This window comes from Sander lucioperca, chromosome 16 (assembly GCF_008315115.2).
Source record: "Sander lucioperca isolate FBNREF2018 chromosome 16, SLUC_FBN_1.2, whole genome shotgun sequence".
Classification (NCBI taxonomy): Eukaryota; Metazoa; Chordata; class Actinopteri; order Perciformes; family Percidae; genus Sander; species Sander lucioperca.
In genome coordinates, this window is record NC_050188.1 from 18,321,343 (window position 1) to 18,335,439 (window position 14,097).

General features: G+C 35.9%; 1 protein-coding gene across 6 annotated transcripts in view; it reads left to right on the plus strand.

The window, feature by feature from the left end:
• ripor2 (RHO family interacting cell polarization regulator 2) overlaps window positions 1-14,045 on the plus strand; it is a 69,427-nt gene extending 55,382 nt beyond the window's left edge. For 5 of the 6 annotated variants that reach the window (XM_031296274.2, XM_031296272.2, XM_031296273.2 and 2 more), the window contains 9 exons: window positions 6,256-6,440; window positions 6,888-7,050; window positions 7,146-7,278; window positions 7,494-7,655; window positions 9,368-9,541; window positions 9,896-10,095; window positions 10,250-10,333; window positions 10,968-11,058; window positions 11,414-14,045. In XM_031296274.2, coding sequence (XP_031152134.1) covers window positions 6,256-6,440; window positions 6,888-7,050; window positions 7,146-7,278; window positions 7,494-7,655; window positions 9,368-9,541; window positions 9,896-10,095; window positions 10,250-10,333; window positions 10,968-11,058; window positions 11,414-11,514 — 1,293 coding nt within the window. In that variant the 3' untranslated portion in view covers window positions 11,515-14,045. The remainder of the gene's footprint in view (window positions 1-6,255; window positions 6,441-6,887; window positions 7,051-7,145; window positions 7,279-7,493; window positions 7,656-9,367; window positions 9,542-9,895; window positions 10,096-10,249; window positions 10,334-10,967; window positions 11,059-11,413) is intronic. The other variant, XM_031296275.2, reaches the window with a different exon arrangement.
• Window positions 14,046-14,097: the final 52 nt, after the last annotated feature.

A 14,097-nucleotide genomic window follows, 5' to 3' on the forward strand; every position in this document is an offset into this window, starting at 1 on the left:
TTTTCAACATACTATAATATAGCTTTTTCGGCATACTTTAATATGACTTTTTCAACATAATATACTATGGCTTTTTTATCACTTTTTTCGACATACTATACTATGGCTTTTTTATCACTTTTTTCGACATACTATAATATGACTTTTTCAACATACTGTACTATGACTTTTTTATCACTTTTTTCATCATACTGTAGTATGGCTTTTTTATCGCTTATTTCGTCATACTATAATATAACTTTTTCGACATACTATGACTTTTTATGACTTTTTTCGACATGCTATACTATGGCTTTTTTATCACTTTTTTCGACATACTATTCTATAGATTTTTTTAACACATTTTTCGACATACTATACTATGGCTTTTTTATCACTTATTTCGACATACTATAATATGACTTTTTCAACATAATATACTATGGCTTTTTTAATCACTTTTTTCGACATACTATACCATGGTTTTTTTCCACATACTATACTGGGTAGCTTGTGGCTGGAAAGTAAAATTGCTGTCTCATAACCACAAGGTTGGCTGTTCAATCCTAGGCTTCTCTGGCCATATTTAAAAGTGTACCTGTTTCTTTTTTTTTTTTAAATACTATGCTATGGCTTTTTATCACTTTTTTGGACTTACTATACTATGGCTTTTTTTTTTAAATCATTTTTTCGACATACTATACTATGGCTTTCTTATCACTTTTTTCATTATACTATAGTACGTTTTAACAGATTAACGTTTCACAGAAGGAATGTTATAACAAAACGGGATGCTTGAGATCAAATGTCACGATAGCAGCTGTAAGTGAATGGCATCTATGACTTTTTTATCACTTTTTCAACATACTATACTATGGCTTTTTATCACTTTTTTCATCATATTATACTATGGCTTTTTTATCACTTTTTTCGATTTGCTATTCTATGACTTTTTTGGACATACTATACTATGGCTTTTTATCACTTTTTTCGACATACTATACTATGGCTTTTTATCTCTTTTTTCCTCATACTAGACTATTACTTTTTCGACATACAATCCTATGGCTTTTTATCACTTTTATGGACATACTAAGACTTTCTTATCACTTTTTTTGACATACTATACTATGGCTATTTTTGACTTTTTTGTGACATACTATACTATGGCTTTTTCGACATACTATTCTATGGCTTTTTATCACTTTTTCCAACATACTATACCATGTTTTTTTTCCACATACTATGCTGGGTAACTTGTGGCTGGAAGGTAAAATTGCTGTTTCTTAACCACAAGGTTGGCTGTTCAATCCCAAGCTTCTCTTGCCACAAATGAAAGTGTACCTGTCTATCTATTTTTAAATACTATGCTATGGCTTTTTATCACTTTTTTGGACATACTATACTAAGACTTTCTTATCACTTTTTTCGACATACTATACTATGGCTTTTTTATCACAAGTAAAATTGCTGTCTCATAACCACAAGGTTGGCTGTTCAATCCTAGGCTTCTCTGGCTATATTTAAAAGTGTACCTGTCTATGTCTTTTTTTAAATACTATGCTATGGCTTTTTATCACTTTTTTGGACATACTATACTATGGCTTTTTTAATAATTTTTTCGACATACTATACCATGACTTTCTTATCACTTTTTTCGTCAAACTATTTTATGGCTTTTTTATCACTTTTTTGGACATACTATACTGTGGCTTTTTCGACATACTATAATATGACTTTTTTTGACATACTATACTATGACTTTTTTATCACTTTTTTGACATACTATACTATGGCTTTTTATCACTTTTTTCGACATACTATACTATGGCTTTTTATCACTTTTTTGGACATACTATACTAAGACTTTTTTATCAGTTTTTTCAACATACTAGACTATTACTTTTTCGACATACTATCCTATGGCTTTTTATCATTTTTATGGACATACTAAGACTTTCTTATCACTTTTTTCGACATACTATACTATGGCTTTTTTATCACTTTTTTCAACATACTTTACCATGACTTTCTTATCACTTTTTTCGTCATATTACTTTTTTGACCTACTATCCTATGGCTTTTTATCACTTTTTTCGTCATACTATAGTATGGCTTTTTTATCACATTTTTTTACATACTATACTATGGCTTTTTCGACATACTATTATGTATTATATATACTATGGCTTTTTATCACTTTATTTTGACATACTATAGTATGGCTTTTTTATCACATTTTTTTACATACTATGGCTTTTTCGACATACTATTATATATTATGTATTATATATACTATGGCTTTTTATCACTTTATTTTGACATACTATACCATGTTTTTTTTCCACAACCTATACTGGTTAACTTGTGGCTGGAAGGTAAAATTGCTGTCTCATAACCACAAGGTTGGCTGTTCAATCCCAAGCTTCTCTTGCCACAAATGAAAGTGTACCTGTCTATCTGTTTTTAAATACTATGCTATGGCTTTTTATCACTTTTTTGGACATACTATACTAAGACTTTCTTATCACAAGTAAAATTGCTGTCTCATAACCACAAGGTTGGCTGTTCAATCCTAGGCTTCTCTGGCCATAAATCAAAAGTGTACCTGTCTATATCTTTTTTTAAATACTATTTTATGGCTTTTTTATCACTTTTTTGGACATACTATACTATGGCTTTTTTAATAATTTTTTCGACATACTATACCATGACTTTCTTATCACTTTTTTCGTCATACTATTTTATGGCTTTTTTTATCACTTTTCCCGACATACTCTACTGTGGCTTTTTATGACTTCTTTCGACATACTATACTATGGCTTTTTTATCACTTTTTTGGACATACTATACTATGGCTTTTTTTTGGACATACTATACTAAGCCTTTTTTCAGTTTTTTCAACATACTAGACTATTACTTTTTCAACATACTATCCTATGGCTTTTTATCATTTTTATGGACATACTAAGACTTTCTTATCACTTTTTCAACATACAATACTATGGCTTTTTATCACTTTTTTGACATACTATACTATGGCTTTTTATGACTTCTTTCGACTTACTATACTATGGCTTTTTTTATCACTTTTTTCGATTTGCTATTCTATGACTGTTTTGGACATACTATACAATGACTTTTTTATCAGTTTTTTCAACATACTAGACTATTACTTTTTCGACATACTTTACCATGACTTTCTTATCACTTTTTTCGTCATATTACTTTTTTGACCTACTATCCTATGGCTTTTTATCACTTTTTTTGTCATACTATAGTATGGCTTTTTTATCACTTTTTTCGACATACTATACTGTGACTTCTTTCGACATACTATAGTATGGCTTTCTTATCACTTTATTCTACATACTATACTATGGCTTTTTTAATCACTTTTTTTCGACATACTATACCATGTTTCTTTAAAAACTACTAAACTGGGTATCTTGTGGATGGAAGATAAAATTGCTGTTTCTTAACCTCAAGGTTGGCTGTTCAATCCCAGGCATATCTTGCTAGAAATAAAAGCGTACCTGTCTGTCTATTTTCAAAATACTATACTATGGCTTTTTTATCACTTTTTTCGACATACTATACTAAGACTTTCTCATCACTTTTTTCAACATACTTTACCATGACTTTCTTATCACTTTTTTCGTCATATTACTTTTTTGACCTACTATCCTATGGCTTTTTATCACTTTTTTCGTCATACTATAGTATGGCTTTTTTATCACTTTTTTCGACATACTATACTAAGACTTTCTTAGCACTTTTTTCGACATACTATACTATGGCTTTTTTATCACAAGTAAAATTGCTGTCTCATAACCACAAGGTTGGCTGTTCAATCCTAGGCTTCTCTGGCCATAAATAAAAAGTGTACCTGTCTATGTCTTTTTTTAAATACTATGCTATGGCTTTTTATCACTTTTTTGGACATACTATACTATGGCTTTTTTAATAATTTTTTCGACATACTATACCATGACTTTCTTATCACTTTTCGTCATACTATTTTATGGCTTTTTCATCACTTTTTTGGACATACTATACTGTGGCTTTTTCGACATACTATAATATGACTTTTTTTGACATACTATACTATGACTTTTTTATCACTTTATTGGACATGCTATACTATGGCTTTTTCGACATGCTGTAATATGACTTTTTTGACATACTATACTATGGCTTTTTATGACTTCTTTCGACTTACTATACTATGGCTTTTTTATCACTTTCTTCAATTTGCTATTCTATGACTTTTTTGGACATACTATACTAAGCCTTTTTTTCAGTTTTTTCAACATACTAGACTATTACTTTTTCAACATACTATCCTATGGCTTTTTATCATTTTTATGGACATACTAAGACTTTCTTATCACTTTTTTTGACATACTATACTATGGCTTTTTATCACTTTTTTCGTCATACTATACTATGGCTTTTTATCACTTTTTTCGTCATACTATACTATGGCTTTTTTATCACTTCTTTCGACTTACTATACTATGGCTTTTTTATCACTTTTTTCAATTTGCTATTCTATGACTTTTTTGGACATACTATACTATGGCTTTTTATCACTTTTTTCGACATACTATACTATGGCTTTTTATCACTTTTTTGGACATACTATACTAAGACTTTTTTATCAGTTTTTTCAACATACTAGACTATTACTTTTTCGACATACTATCCTATGGCTTTTTATCATTTTTATGGACATACTAAGACTTTCTTATCACTTTTTTGATGTACTATACTATGGCTTTTTTATCACTTTTTCAACATACTTTACCATGACTTTCTTATCACTTTTTTCGTCATATTACCTTTTTGACCTACTATCCTATGGCTTTTTATCACTTTTTTCGTCATACTATAGTATGGCTTTTTTATCACTTTTTTTGACATACTATACTATGACTTCTTTCGACATACTATACTATGGCTTTTTTAATCACTTTTTTTCGACATACTATACCATGTTTTTTTTCCACATACTATGCTGGGTATCTTGTGGCTGGAAGATAAAATTGCTGTTTCTTAACCACAAGGTTGGCAGTTCAATCCCAGGCATATCTTGCTAGAAATAAAAGTGTACCTGTCTGTCCATTTTTAAATACTATGGCTTTTTTATCACTTTTTTTGACATACTATACTAATACTTTCTCATCACTTTTATCGACATACTACACTATGACGTTTTTATCACTTGTTTCGTCATACTATGAATTTTTTCGATATGCTATGACTTTTTATGACTTCGTTCGACCTACTATACTATGACTTTTTTTACCAATAAAAAAAAAACATAAAATATTCCACTTTTGTTTAATACATTATTGGTATTATTCAACATTTCAATGAAATTCATGCTAATCAAAACCATTGCCACTTTTCTAACTATTCTCACTACTTCAACTTCTTCTTATGCAATTATTCCAGCAATCCAGTTTAGCTTTAGCAATTAAGCTTTTCTGCATTCACAAACATTTTCTGCTGGAAATGCATTTTCTAGGTATTACTTGGTTCTTTAAAGTAGCAATCTCAAAGATTTTCATTTAAATAAATGTCTGTTAAGTCACTATCTATCGGCTAACGAGGTAACACAATGGTGATTGAGCCTATGGCACACTCATGAAAGTATTGCAATGTCATATATGTATAACGAACTGTGTGTCTATGGTGACATTCTTGGTAAAATAATTGTATTACAGTTTTTCTCCATTGTATACACACATACACACAATTGTGAAAACTTGAATCAACAACAAGACTCATGACTGCTGAACTCTCAGCACAATTCCATTTTTTCCACTCAAATAGAAATTCAACCACACTGCCACTTTAACTAATTATATTACATAATCCTTAAACCTAAAACTTCCTCATCAGTCAAACAACAACAATAACATGCAACAAGACTGAGGACTTAATATCTGCACATATGAAAGTTTATCATTTATTTGGGTAATCTTTAGAAAACTAAATGCATCTTCTTGTAACAGACATCAACAGACCTTCAACTTTACACAGGGCTTTTATTTTGAAAAGGCTGTCCTCTGTCAGGTCTTAAAATACTCAGTATATTTTGAACATATCTACTTTCTAATACATAAATCCAAAGTAACAAAGTCACTCATTACCTCAAAAATGAATTTGAGTGCTGGAGTTACTGGAATGGACTGTGGCAAGTTAAGGATTTATAAGAGTAAAGGGTTATTGACTCATTATCCCCGCCCTTCTTCTTCTTCCTCACAGTGTCGTCTTCCGGGTCACAGGAGCCGGTCATCCAGCCTCAGTCTGACAGTGGAGAGTGCTCTGGAGAGTTTCGACTTCCTCAACACCTCTGACTTTGATGACGAGGATACCGGAGACGATAATGCCATCCTTAGCAACCCCCCACAGAGGTCTCCGCTTTTTGATACAGACGGAGAAAGGATCGGGTGAGTGGGAGACGGCATAGAGGCTTTTTGTGTTTGCTAACATTGACACTAAGCACATTGTTATTGTATCATGGGGTTTGACTGCTGTTTTGAAGTGTGTGCGCTGAAATTGAAAATAAAGTGCTGTTGTTGAGGTATCACAAACAAAAAAACACAGTAAGAGCTGAAGTAGGATACTTTTGTGGTGCTTGGTTTTAAGGTAATTAATGCCTAGCTATTCATTCATAAAAGCATGTTTTTTTAACATGTGTGATCATAACACAGGTGAAGGGTTTCATTCTGACAAAACAGAACAGCAGCTCAGTTCACTGCAAAAACATTTGGACAGACAGTCTGCATCATCTCAAGCACTCGATTGAAAAATCCATTTTATCATAAGTACAGTAGATTACGGTTCTGTGTGATGCTGCTGCCACTTGGTGGTGACTCTGGGTATGTGCCTCTCAGTGGCCAGCATCCAGAAGCCAGAGGACACCTTAGTGAAGCCCTGACAGAGGACACCGGGGTGGGCAACAGCGTGGCAGGAAGCCCCCTGCCACTCACCACTGGAAACGAGAACCTGGACGTGGCAATCGTCATCCACCTGCAGTACTGTAATCACCTCATACAGGTAGAGCTCCTTATGACATCATGTTTTGGAGTATAAATGATAAATGAATAGTTATAGTTGACATTTCCAGTTTACTGCAACATGCCTTTTGTCAGTTGTTGATCAGTGGGATGGGTGTGTGGCAGCGTCGCAGTCTTCTCCTCAAGCTGTCTGGACAGACTCAGTTGTTAGAGGAGCTAGCAGAGATCAGTGTGGACAGACTGGGAGCAATTACATCTGCTGCTGATGGTAGGTACCAATAAGTGGAAACCAGTTTGGTTTATTGGTATGTTATGTCTGTTTACCATGCAATGTATCTCAAGAGTAGTAATCTTGCAGTGTACACCAATCTATGTGTTATTATTTAAGTATTTTATGAAAGATTATTACCATGCAACACAATGAATTCTCTGGTTTGAGGGTTTGTAGCGTCTGACCTTCTGTTTTGTCCTTTTCTCTTTCAGTTCTCCCGGGCCTCGCAGAGCGCCCACAGCTGATGACACTGTGGTCAGAGTGCAGCGGGTCTGCAGGACTTTTCCACACCACACTGGACAGAGTGTTCAAACACATGAACCAGCGCTACACAGCAATGCTGCAGGAGAGACACCCACACAGTGCTGACACAGGTTGGATCATCCCTATTTCCTTTCAGCAAAAAAGCCAAAAGTTGCACTTAAAATTACATTGTTTGTTTGCAACACGGTCTTGCTTCTGTGTTTTTATTCCCTGTTCAAGTCACTTATTTGGTTTTAATCTTGTTCTGTTTCAACTTAATCACTAATTTGGTTTTAATATTGTATCCAAGAGAAATTAGATCATTGTAGCTGCTAATATAGTCTTACTTTGTCAGACCTTCCTCCACCGCGGCGCTGTGGAGGAGGGTCTGGCTCGTCCACACAGCATTCCAGGAGGGGAGAAAAACGTGCTCTGGTTTATTGGCATTTCTTTAAATCAATCACAATCATCTTGGGCGGTGCTAAGCACTGGGAAAAGCAGCATTGCCGCGGCAAAATAACCTCAGGAAGGAACTTGTTTTGGTTGAACATGGTGTACGTTCAAAAGTTGTTTTAGTCGTGCAACAGAAAACACAGATTGGACAGATAGTCTAGCTAGCTGTCTGGATTTACCCTGCAGAGATCTGAGAAAAGGTTAACCATAATCAACCGGAGTTTAAAGCCCCTGACACACCAACCCGACTGCCAACCGTCTGCAGAAAAGGCAGTCGGACTGATCAGTCGACTCCCCGAGGTCCAAAAAGTGCCTTGGAACAAACCAAAGCGATGCCGACTTGAGCGTACGATCTGCGCGTGTGCGAAACCTAATACGTCTCCATAACTGCAGGCGGCAAACGACCCACATGACGAACGCGTCACGTGGGTCTGGCTTCCCCAGCCGACAATAATGGCGGCTCTTTGGGATTACGATCTCGTATTTTACGGAAATAGTTCACTGAAACGTGTTTCTGAAAACATTTTAAGGCGAGAAATCCACCAATCAGATTGGTCATTGAGTCCGACTGCCCATCCGCTGATTCAACATGTCAAATCGGCCAAAATGAAGGCCGACGGACGATGGAACACACCGAACAGACTCGATTCACTGACCTCGCCAGACTGTCCGACGGCCGATTATCGGGTTGGTGTGTCAGCGCCTTAAAAGGCCAACACAAAGGAAGCCCAAGGCAACGGATATCCAGCCTAAATGAGTGAAATCCGGCAGAATATCCGGCGGCAACGGAGCAATCCCAGAAGTGGAACGCCAAGGATATACAGTCATGTGTAAAACCATGCCAATCTCTAGGTATGGTGAAGGGTATGTGATGATGTGGGGCTATTTTAATTCCAAAGGCCAAGGGAACTTTATCAGGATGCATAGTATCCTGGATCCATGAAATAACTGGCCTTTAAAAATAAAAATCTGCCTGGCTCTATGGGAATTTAACATAGGGGTGTACTCACTTATGCTCCCTGTATTTTAAGGAAGAACATTTATTTATTTATGATACATTATTCATTCACAACAAAAATTGGTGTCCTTAAAGATTAGATTTTTCCTCATTTTTTTTAATTAAGGCATTAACATCAATTTCCTTTTTTTTTTTATTCCTCTTTATAGTCAACTTTAGCATGGGTGTCCTAATTTGTTCATATGACTGTAGACTACTGCTAATATAATGTTAATAATGCTGCTTATGTGATTAAAAATCATTAAAAATACTCAATTTAAGAGACTAAATGGAATAGTGAATCCATAGATATTAAACAGATCTTCACAATGTATATGTAGATTCAGTTGGCTCGAAATTATTTTCTTTAAGATTTCTTTCTCTTCTCTCCAGTGATTGCTGTCGTAGTGGGCGAGATGGTGGACAGGAGCGATCTGGTGGCGGCACACAATCCTTCTGCCGCTGAGCTCTCCCAGGACGTCCTGACAGTGTTTCAGTTCCACAGCTACATCTTACAACATGAAGTGCATGACATGGAGACGCATCTGCTGCATCTGGCCAGAGAAGGTGAGCAAAACATTTTTTAGTTTTAGTTTAACCAATTATCACTTTGGATTTTCTGTCAACGAGCACCTCAAACTTTACACAATAGATAGTAGAGAGAGAACACAAACAATCAGGCTGATTATAAGTGTGAGAAGAAATGGCTAAACTATAAAGTGCATTTTTACATACAACTTTCACTACTTTTTTAATAACCAAGTTAAACGCTGATAAATTCCTGGATATTTTAGAATACAAACTGAAAAGATATCGAAGCAAATTTCATGTCAGGAGTACAGAAAAGGTCCCTATGCTTTACACTACAGGATATGTAATGATTAAACCTCTGACGTGTGTCTGTGTTTGTGTCGTACTCAGAGGTGTTTGCAGAGGCTCTGTGCAGTGGGGATTATTCTCGGTGTCTAGCAGAACTGAAGGAGGTGCCTGTGTCATCCCTGTGGCCGAGAAATGACACCCTGAGGGCCCTGGCCTGCCTGCTCACTGCAGAGGACCCTCAGGTCAACAAGGCGGCAGCCGACTACATCTCTTCTGCATCAAACAGCCACTTCAGGACCAGAGTGAGTTGTCTGGTGTGTGTGTGTGTGTGTGTGTGTGTGTGTGTGTGTGTGTGTGTGTGTGTGTGTGTGTGTGTGTGTGTGTTTGTTTGTGTGTGTGTGCAACATTTCAAATAGTTATGCCACAAGCCATGAATGTTAATCTGCGTGTCTACAGGCAGTGGAGTGCTACACCCATGCACTGTCAGAGGCTGGAGTTCAGAGCCAGAGGGCAGCCTGTTCAGCTCTCAGCTGTCTGCAGGTCAGTGGCCTCTTACATCATCTTCAGTTGTGATACTGTGAAAATTTGGAGCTAGTTTGGGTCTCCATTTGTGTTCAGACGAAGCTAATATGAAGCTTCATTAGTCCGAGTAAGTCAAATTGAATGTTATCTTTCAAAAGTACGGTGTTCTTTTGGCACAACATTCCTTGTGTGCTTGCTGAGCCCCTGTGGAGGATACTTCATAGTAGTTGCATGTAGGTTTATATCCAGGACACAACACCAGAAATAAATCTACACCCAACTGCCAGGATGAAGATAATCACTTGATTTGGCTAATGAGACTGCTTCACATTAGCTTCAGCTGAACTTTGAAATTTATTTTTGCACGCAACAAGGACATTAGAATGATTACAGCAAATGATTATTCTTCAATGTATGCTACATGTGACATATACAGAAGGTATTCTATTCAGATAGTGGTCAGGGCATAGTACAAAAATAATGTGAGTATATGTGAGTAAATAGTGTGCTATGATGGCTAAGAAGTTATTAAATGTAACAGTGGCATTATGTATGTCATTACAAAGAGTAAATAATTCTAAATCAGAGTCATTGTGTTGTCTATGTACTTTGACAAATGCCCTTTTCACAGAGCTTGCCTGTGTTTCTGTAGGCCGTAGAGAGCATCAAGGCAGTGGTAGCACTGTGTGATTCAGCTGATGAAGAGCTTCGCCATGTTGCCATAGAAACCTTGCTCACATTTGGTGAGTAACACATTTATGGAAAATCAAATGTTGCTCAGCTTGGTCTTTTGCTACACTTCTATTCAGGGATCTGAGTATGAAATCAACAAGATATGCAATAAATATATATATATATATATATATATATATTATATATATATATTATATATATATATATATATATATATATATATATATATATATATACCTTGGATATATCTATACCTTTTGTCATATTGGCTATTTGCCTGATGACGTATGACATTACGTCTAAGTATCACTCGTCTTTTATGGGGACCTAAAGCTAAACGGTTTTGACTGCAGGGATACCATTGCAATCTGAGTGTGTTTTAGATAACCCTTGTGTTTGTGGCAGGTGAGGAGGGGCGGCTGGCGTACGAGCAGCTGGACACGGTGCCGGGGGAAATCTTCCGCCTGGGCACACGGCGAGGAAACGCTGTCACCACTGCCTTCTGAGTCATCGTGCCATGGAAAACATCACAAACGACATTTCAGCCTGACCTCCGAGGACAGCACTGCCCTTCCCTCAGCACCCCACCCCACACTTCACAGGGCTGTTAACGAATGATCACTTTATTATTCTGCTTTTTGGCACAGACTTAAGGATCTCCACACTGCCACATTAAATCTCTTTTCTTACTGATACTGCCATCTAAAAGGATTTAACACCAAACAAACTGTCTTAGCTACAAAAGACACACAACCTATACCCCTCCTGCACACACACTTAACACTCTGCTTTCCTCCATCATCTCCACGTCCAGACACCCCTACACCCCCACCCCCCCCCCACCCCCCCCTCTCCCTGCTTTCTGAGCCAGGCAGACCGGTCACTAGAGTTTAACTGGAGAGCACAAATTTGACTGGACACAAAGCCGCTGCAGCTGATCTAAAGACTGTGGAAACTAGAATTTGAGCAATGCATCTTCACACTTGTATCACTTACTCACTAATTTATCATCATCTTGATTGTTACAGAGTCAGTTGTGTCACGCAATATACTACATATGATCTGTGTATAATCACTGTTTATCATTAGAAATGTTTTCTGGCGCTTTTGGAAGATTTGCACTGTTGTAAGGCATGTAAATATGGCATATTTTACACAGCCGGTGTAATATATGTGCTTGTATTCAAAATATATTTTTATGTTCCGTTTTCTAGTTCGTTCCATTTTAAGTTTCAGGGATTCTTGTACGATTGGAAGATGTGTGTTTTGTGGCAGGGAGGACCATTAATACGTTGAGAATGGCTTTCTCAGAGGAAGCGATGTTGCGGTTTAAAAGCCCTACTTTTACAGCAGTTTACAGTCCTGAACAGATTTTGACCTTAGCCATCTATCAGTGGATGAAACTGAAGGGTAGAGGTGAAACAGGTCAGCTCAGTGGCCACATTTCACTCACTGAGCAGTTTATATCAGAGGTTTCTCATACTTGCAGTTAAACAAGTGCAATTTTTCTGTACATACGTTACTCTTTTGCACCTAGCTGACAACAGAAGACATTTGATAAAGTCAGCTTTAACCATTTGAGCCTTGATGTGGTCGATTAGGCAGGTTTCCACTGTACACAATACACTCTTATGTATTTTTCCTACCAGGTACAGAGCAAGTCCAGGGCAATACATTGGTTTAGGATCATGATTGTGCACTTTCTTACAACTGTACAGAGACGAGGCTCCATTGGGTGGAGAAAAGGCCTTTGTTTTTGGCTTACTGCACATTCATACAGTATGTGAGCTAATGGCAGGATTAGAAATGTATGAGAAGCTGCAGAATGAAGTGTTCAGTTTTGGGTCTGTTTTATTTCCCTCCATCCTAACTGTAATGTGGAAAAACTGACCCAAGGTGGGCACCTAATTCCATTTTCTCATTGTAACTGTACTACTGAGTCTTGTGCTAGTGCACAATGACAAACCTCACACATCTTATTTATTATTAACTTGGAATTCTAATATTCTTTGGAGTTATACTGTAATATTGCAGATGACAGTTTTATGTAAATTAAATGTATATTTATGTTCTATTTTGGATCAGGTCTAGTATTTTAAATATTGTTTATCGTTTAAAAAGGCTTCCATGTTATCATGCAAATTATCTAATGCTTAAGGAATTATATTAGATTAATTATTATTTTGGAGAAGTATAAGATTTGCTAAAAGTTTAATCATATTATAGATTTCTTTTCCCTAAAAAGGTCCCGGACATAAAGGGACATATATTAAAATGTTACTTTATTACTTAGAAGATTTACTGTAACCAAAGGAAGAATTCATTTTTAAATTTTAATAAAAGATCATAATTCATAAAGAATGTATTTTCAATACAACATTTGCATTTTGGCCAGAATACTCACTTATCTTTAAAAGCACAACTTAAAAAAGACAAACTCATAATATATGAATCTTATTTGGTTCTAACTGCACAGTCCAAAAGCCATATTGATTAAAAGCAAGTGGTAATATTTTTTATGAAATGTATTTTTTCTTTTGTATTATAATCTGTAAATGTGTGAAGTTGTTACTAAAAGCTGAAGATGGTGTTAAAGTTTTTTTTCTATACAGCCTTTTGCAAAACTGTTCAGATTTTAAGTAACAGTTACTTTTGTTTCTTCTATGATGTGAACAGCATTACAGTATTTTGGTATCTAATTCATTCACTCATTCTGTGTTTAATTTTTTTGAGTGAGCTACTGTACTTTCTTTTTTAGAAACTTGCAGTTTACCAATGTAGTCTAGTTGAATCATTGGCTGTTCAATTATTAATCACCACAAAGTACAAGTTGTCAAAATGTGCACATTTAATTATTTAGAGACTGGCTTTAGGAATAACTTGGTGCACTTTGCTGAAATTGATCATTATCCATCTCTGTGGTCCATAGCTTCCGTACTGATCCATTTAGTTGCATACTACACTTCTCCATTGTGGTTAGGGGTATGTCCTCTGCTCATCAAAAGTTGCAATAAAGTTTATTTTTGCATAGTTAAAACTACAAAATTGTGGATTTTTTTTTAAGAAAACCGAAAGTCTTAAATGTTGGT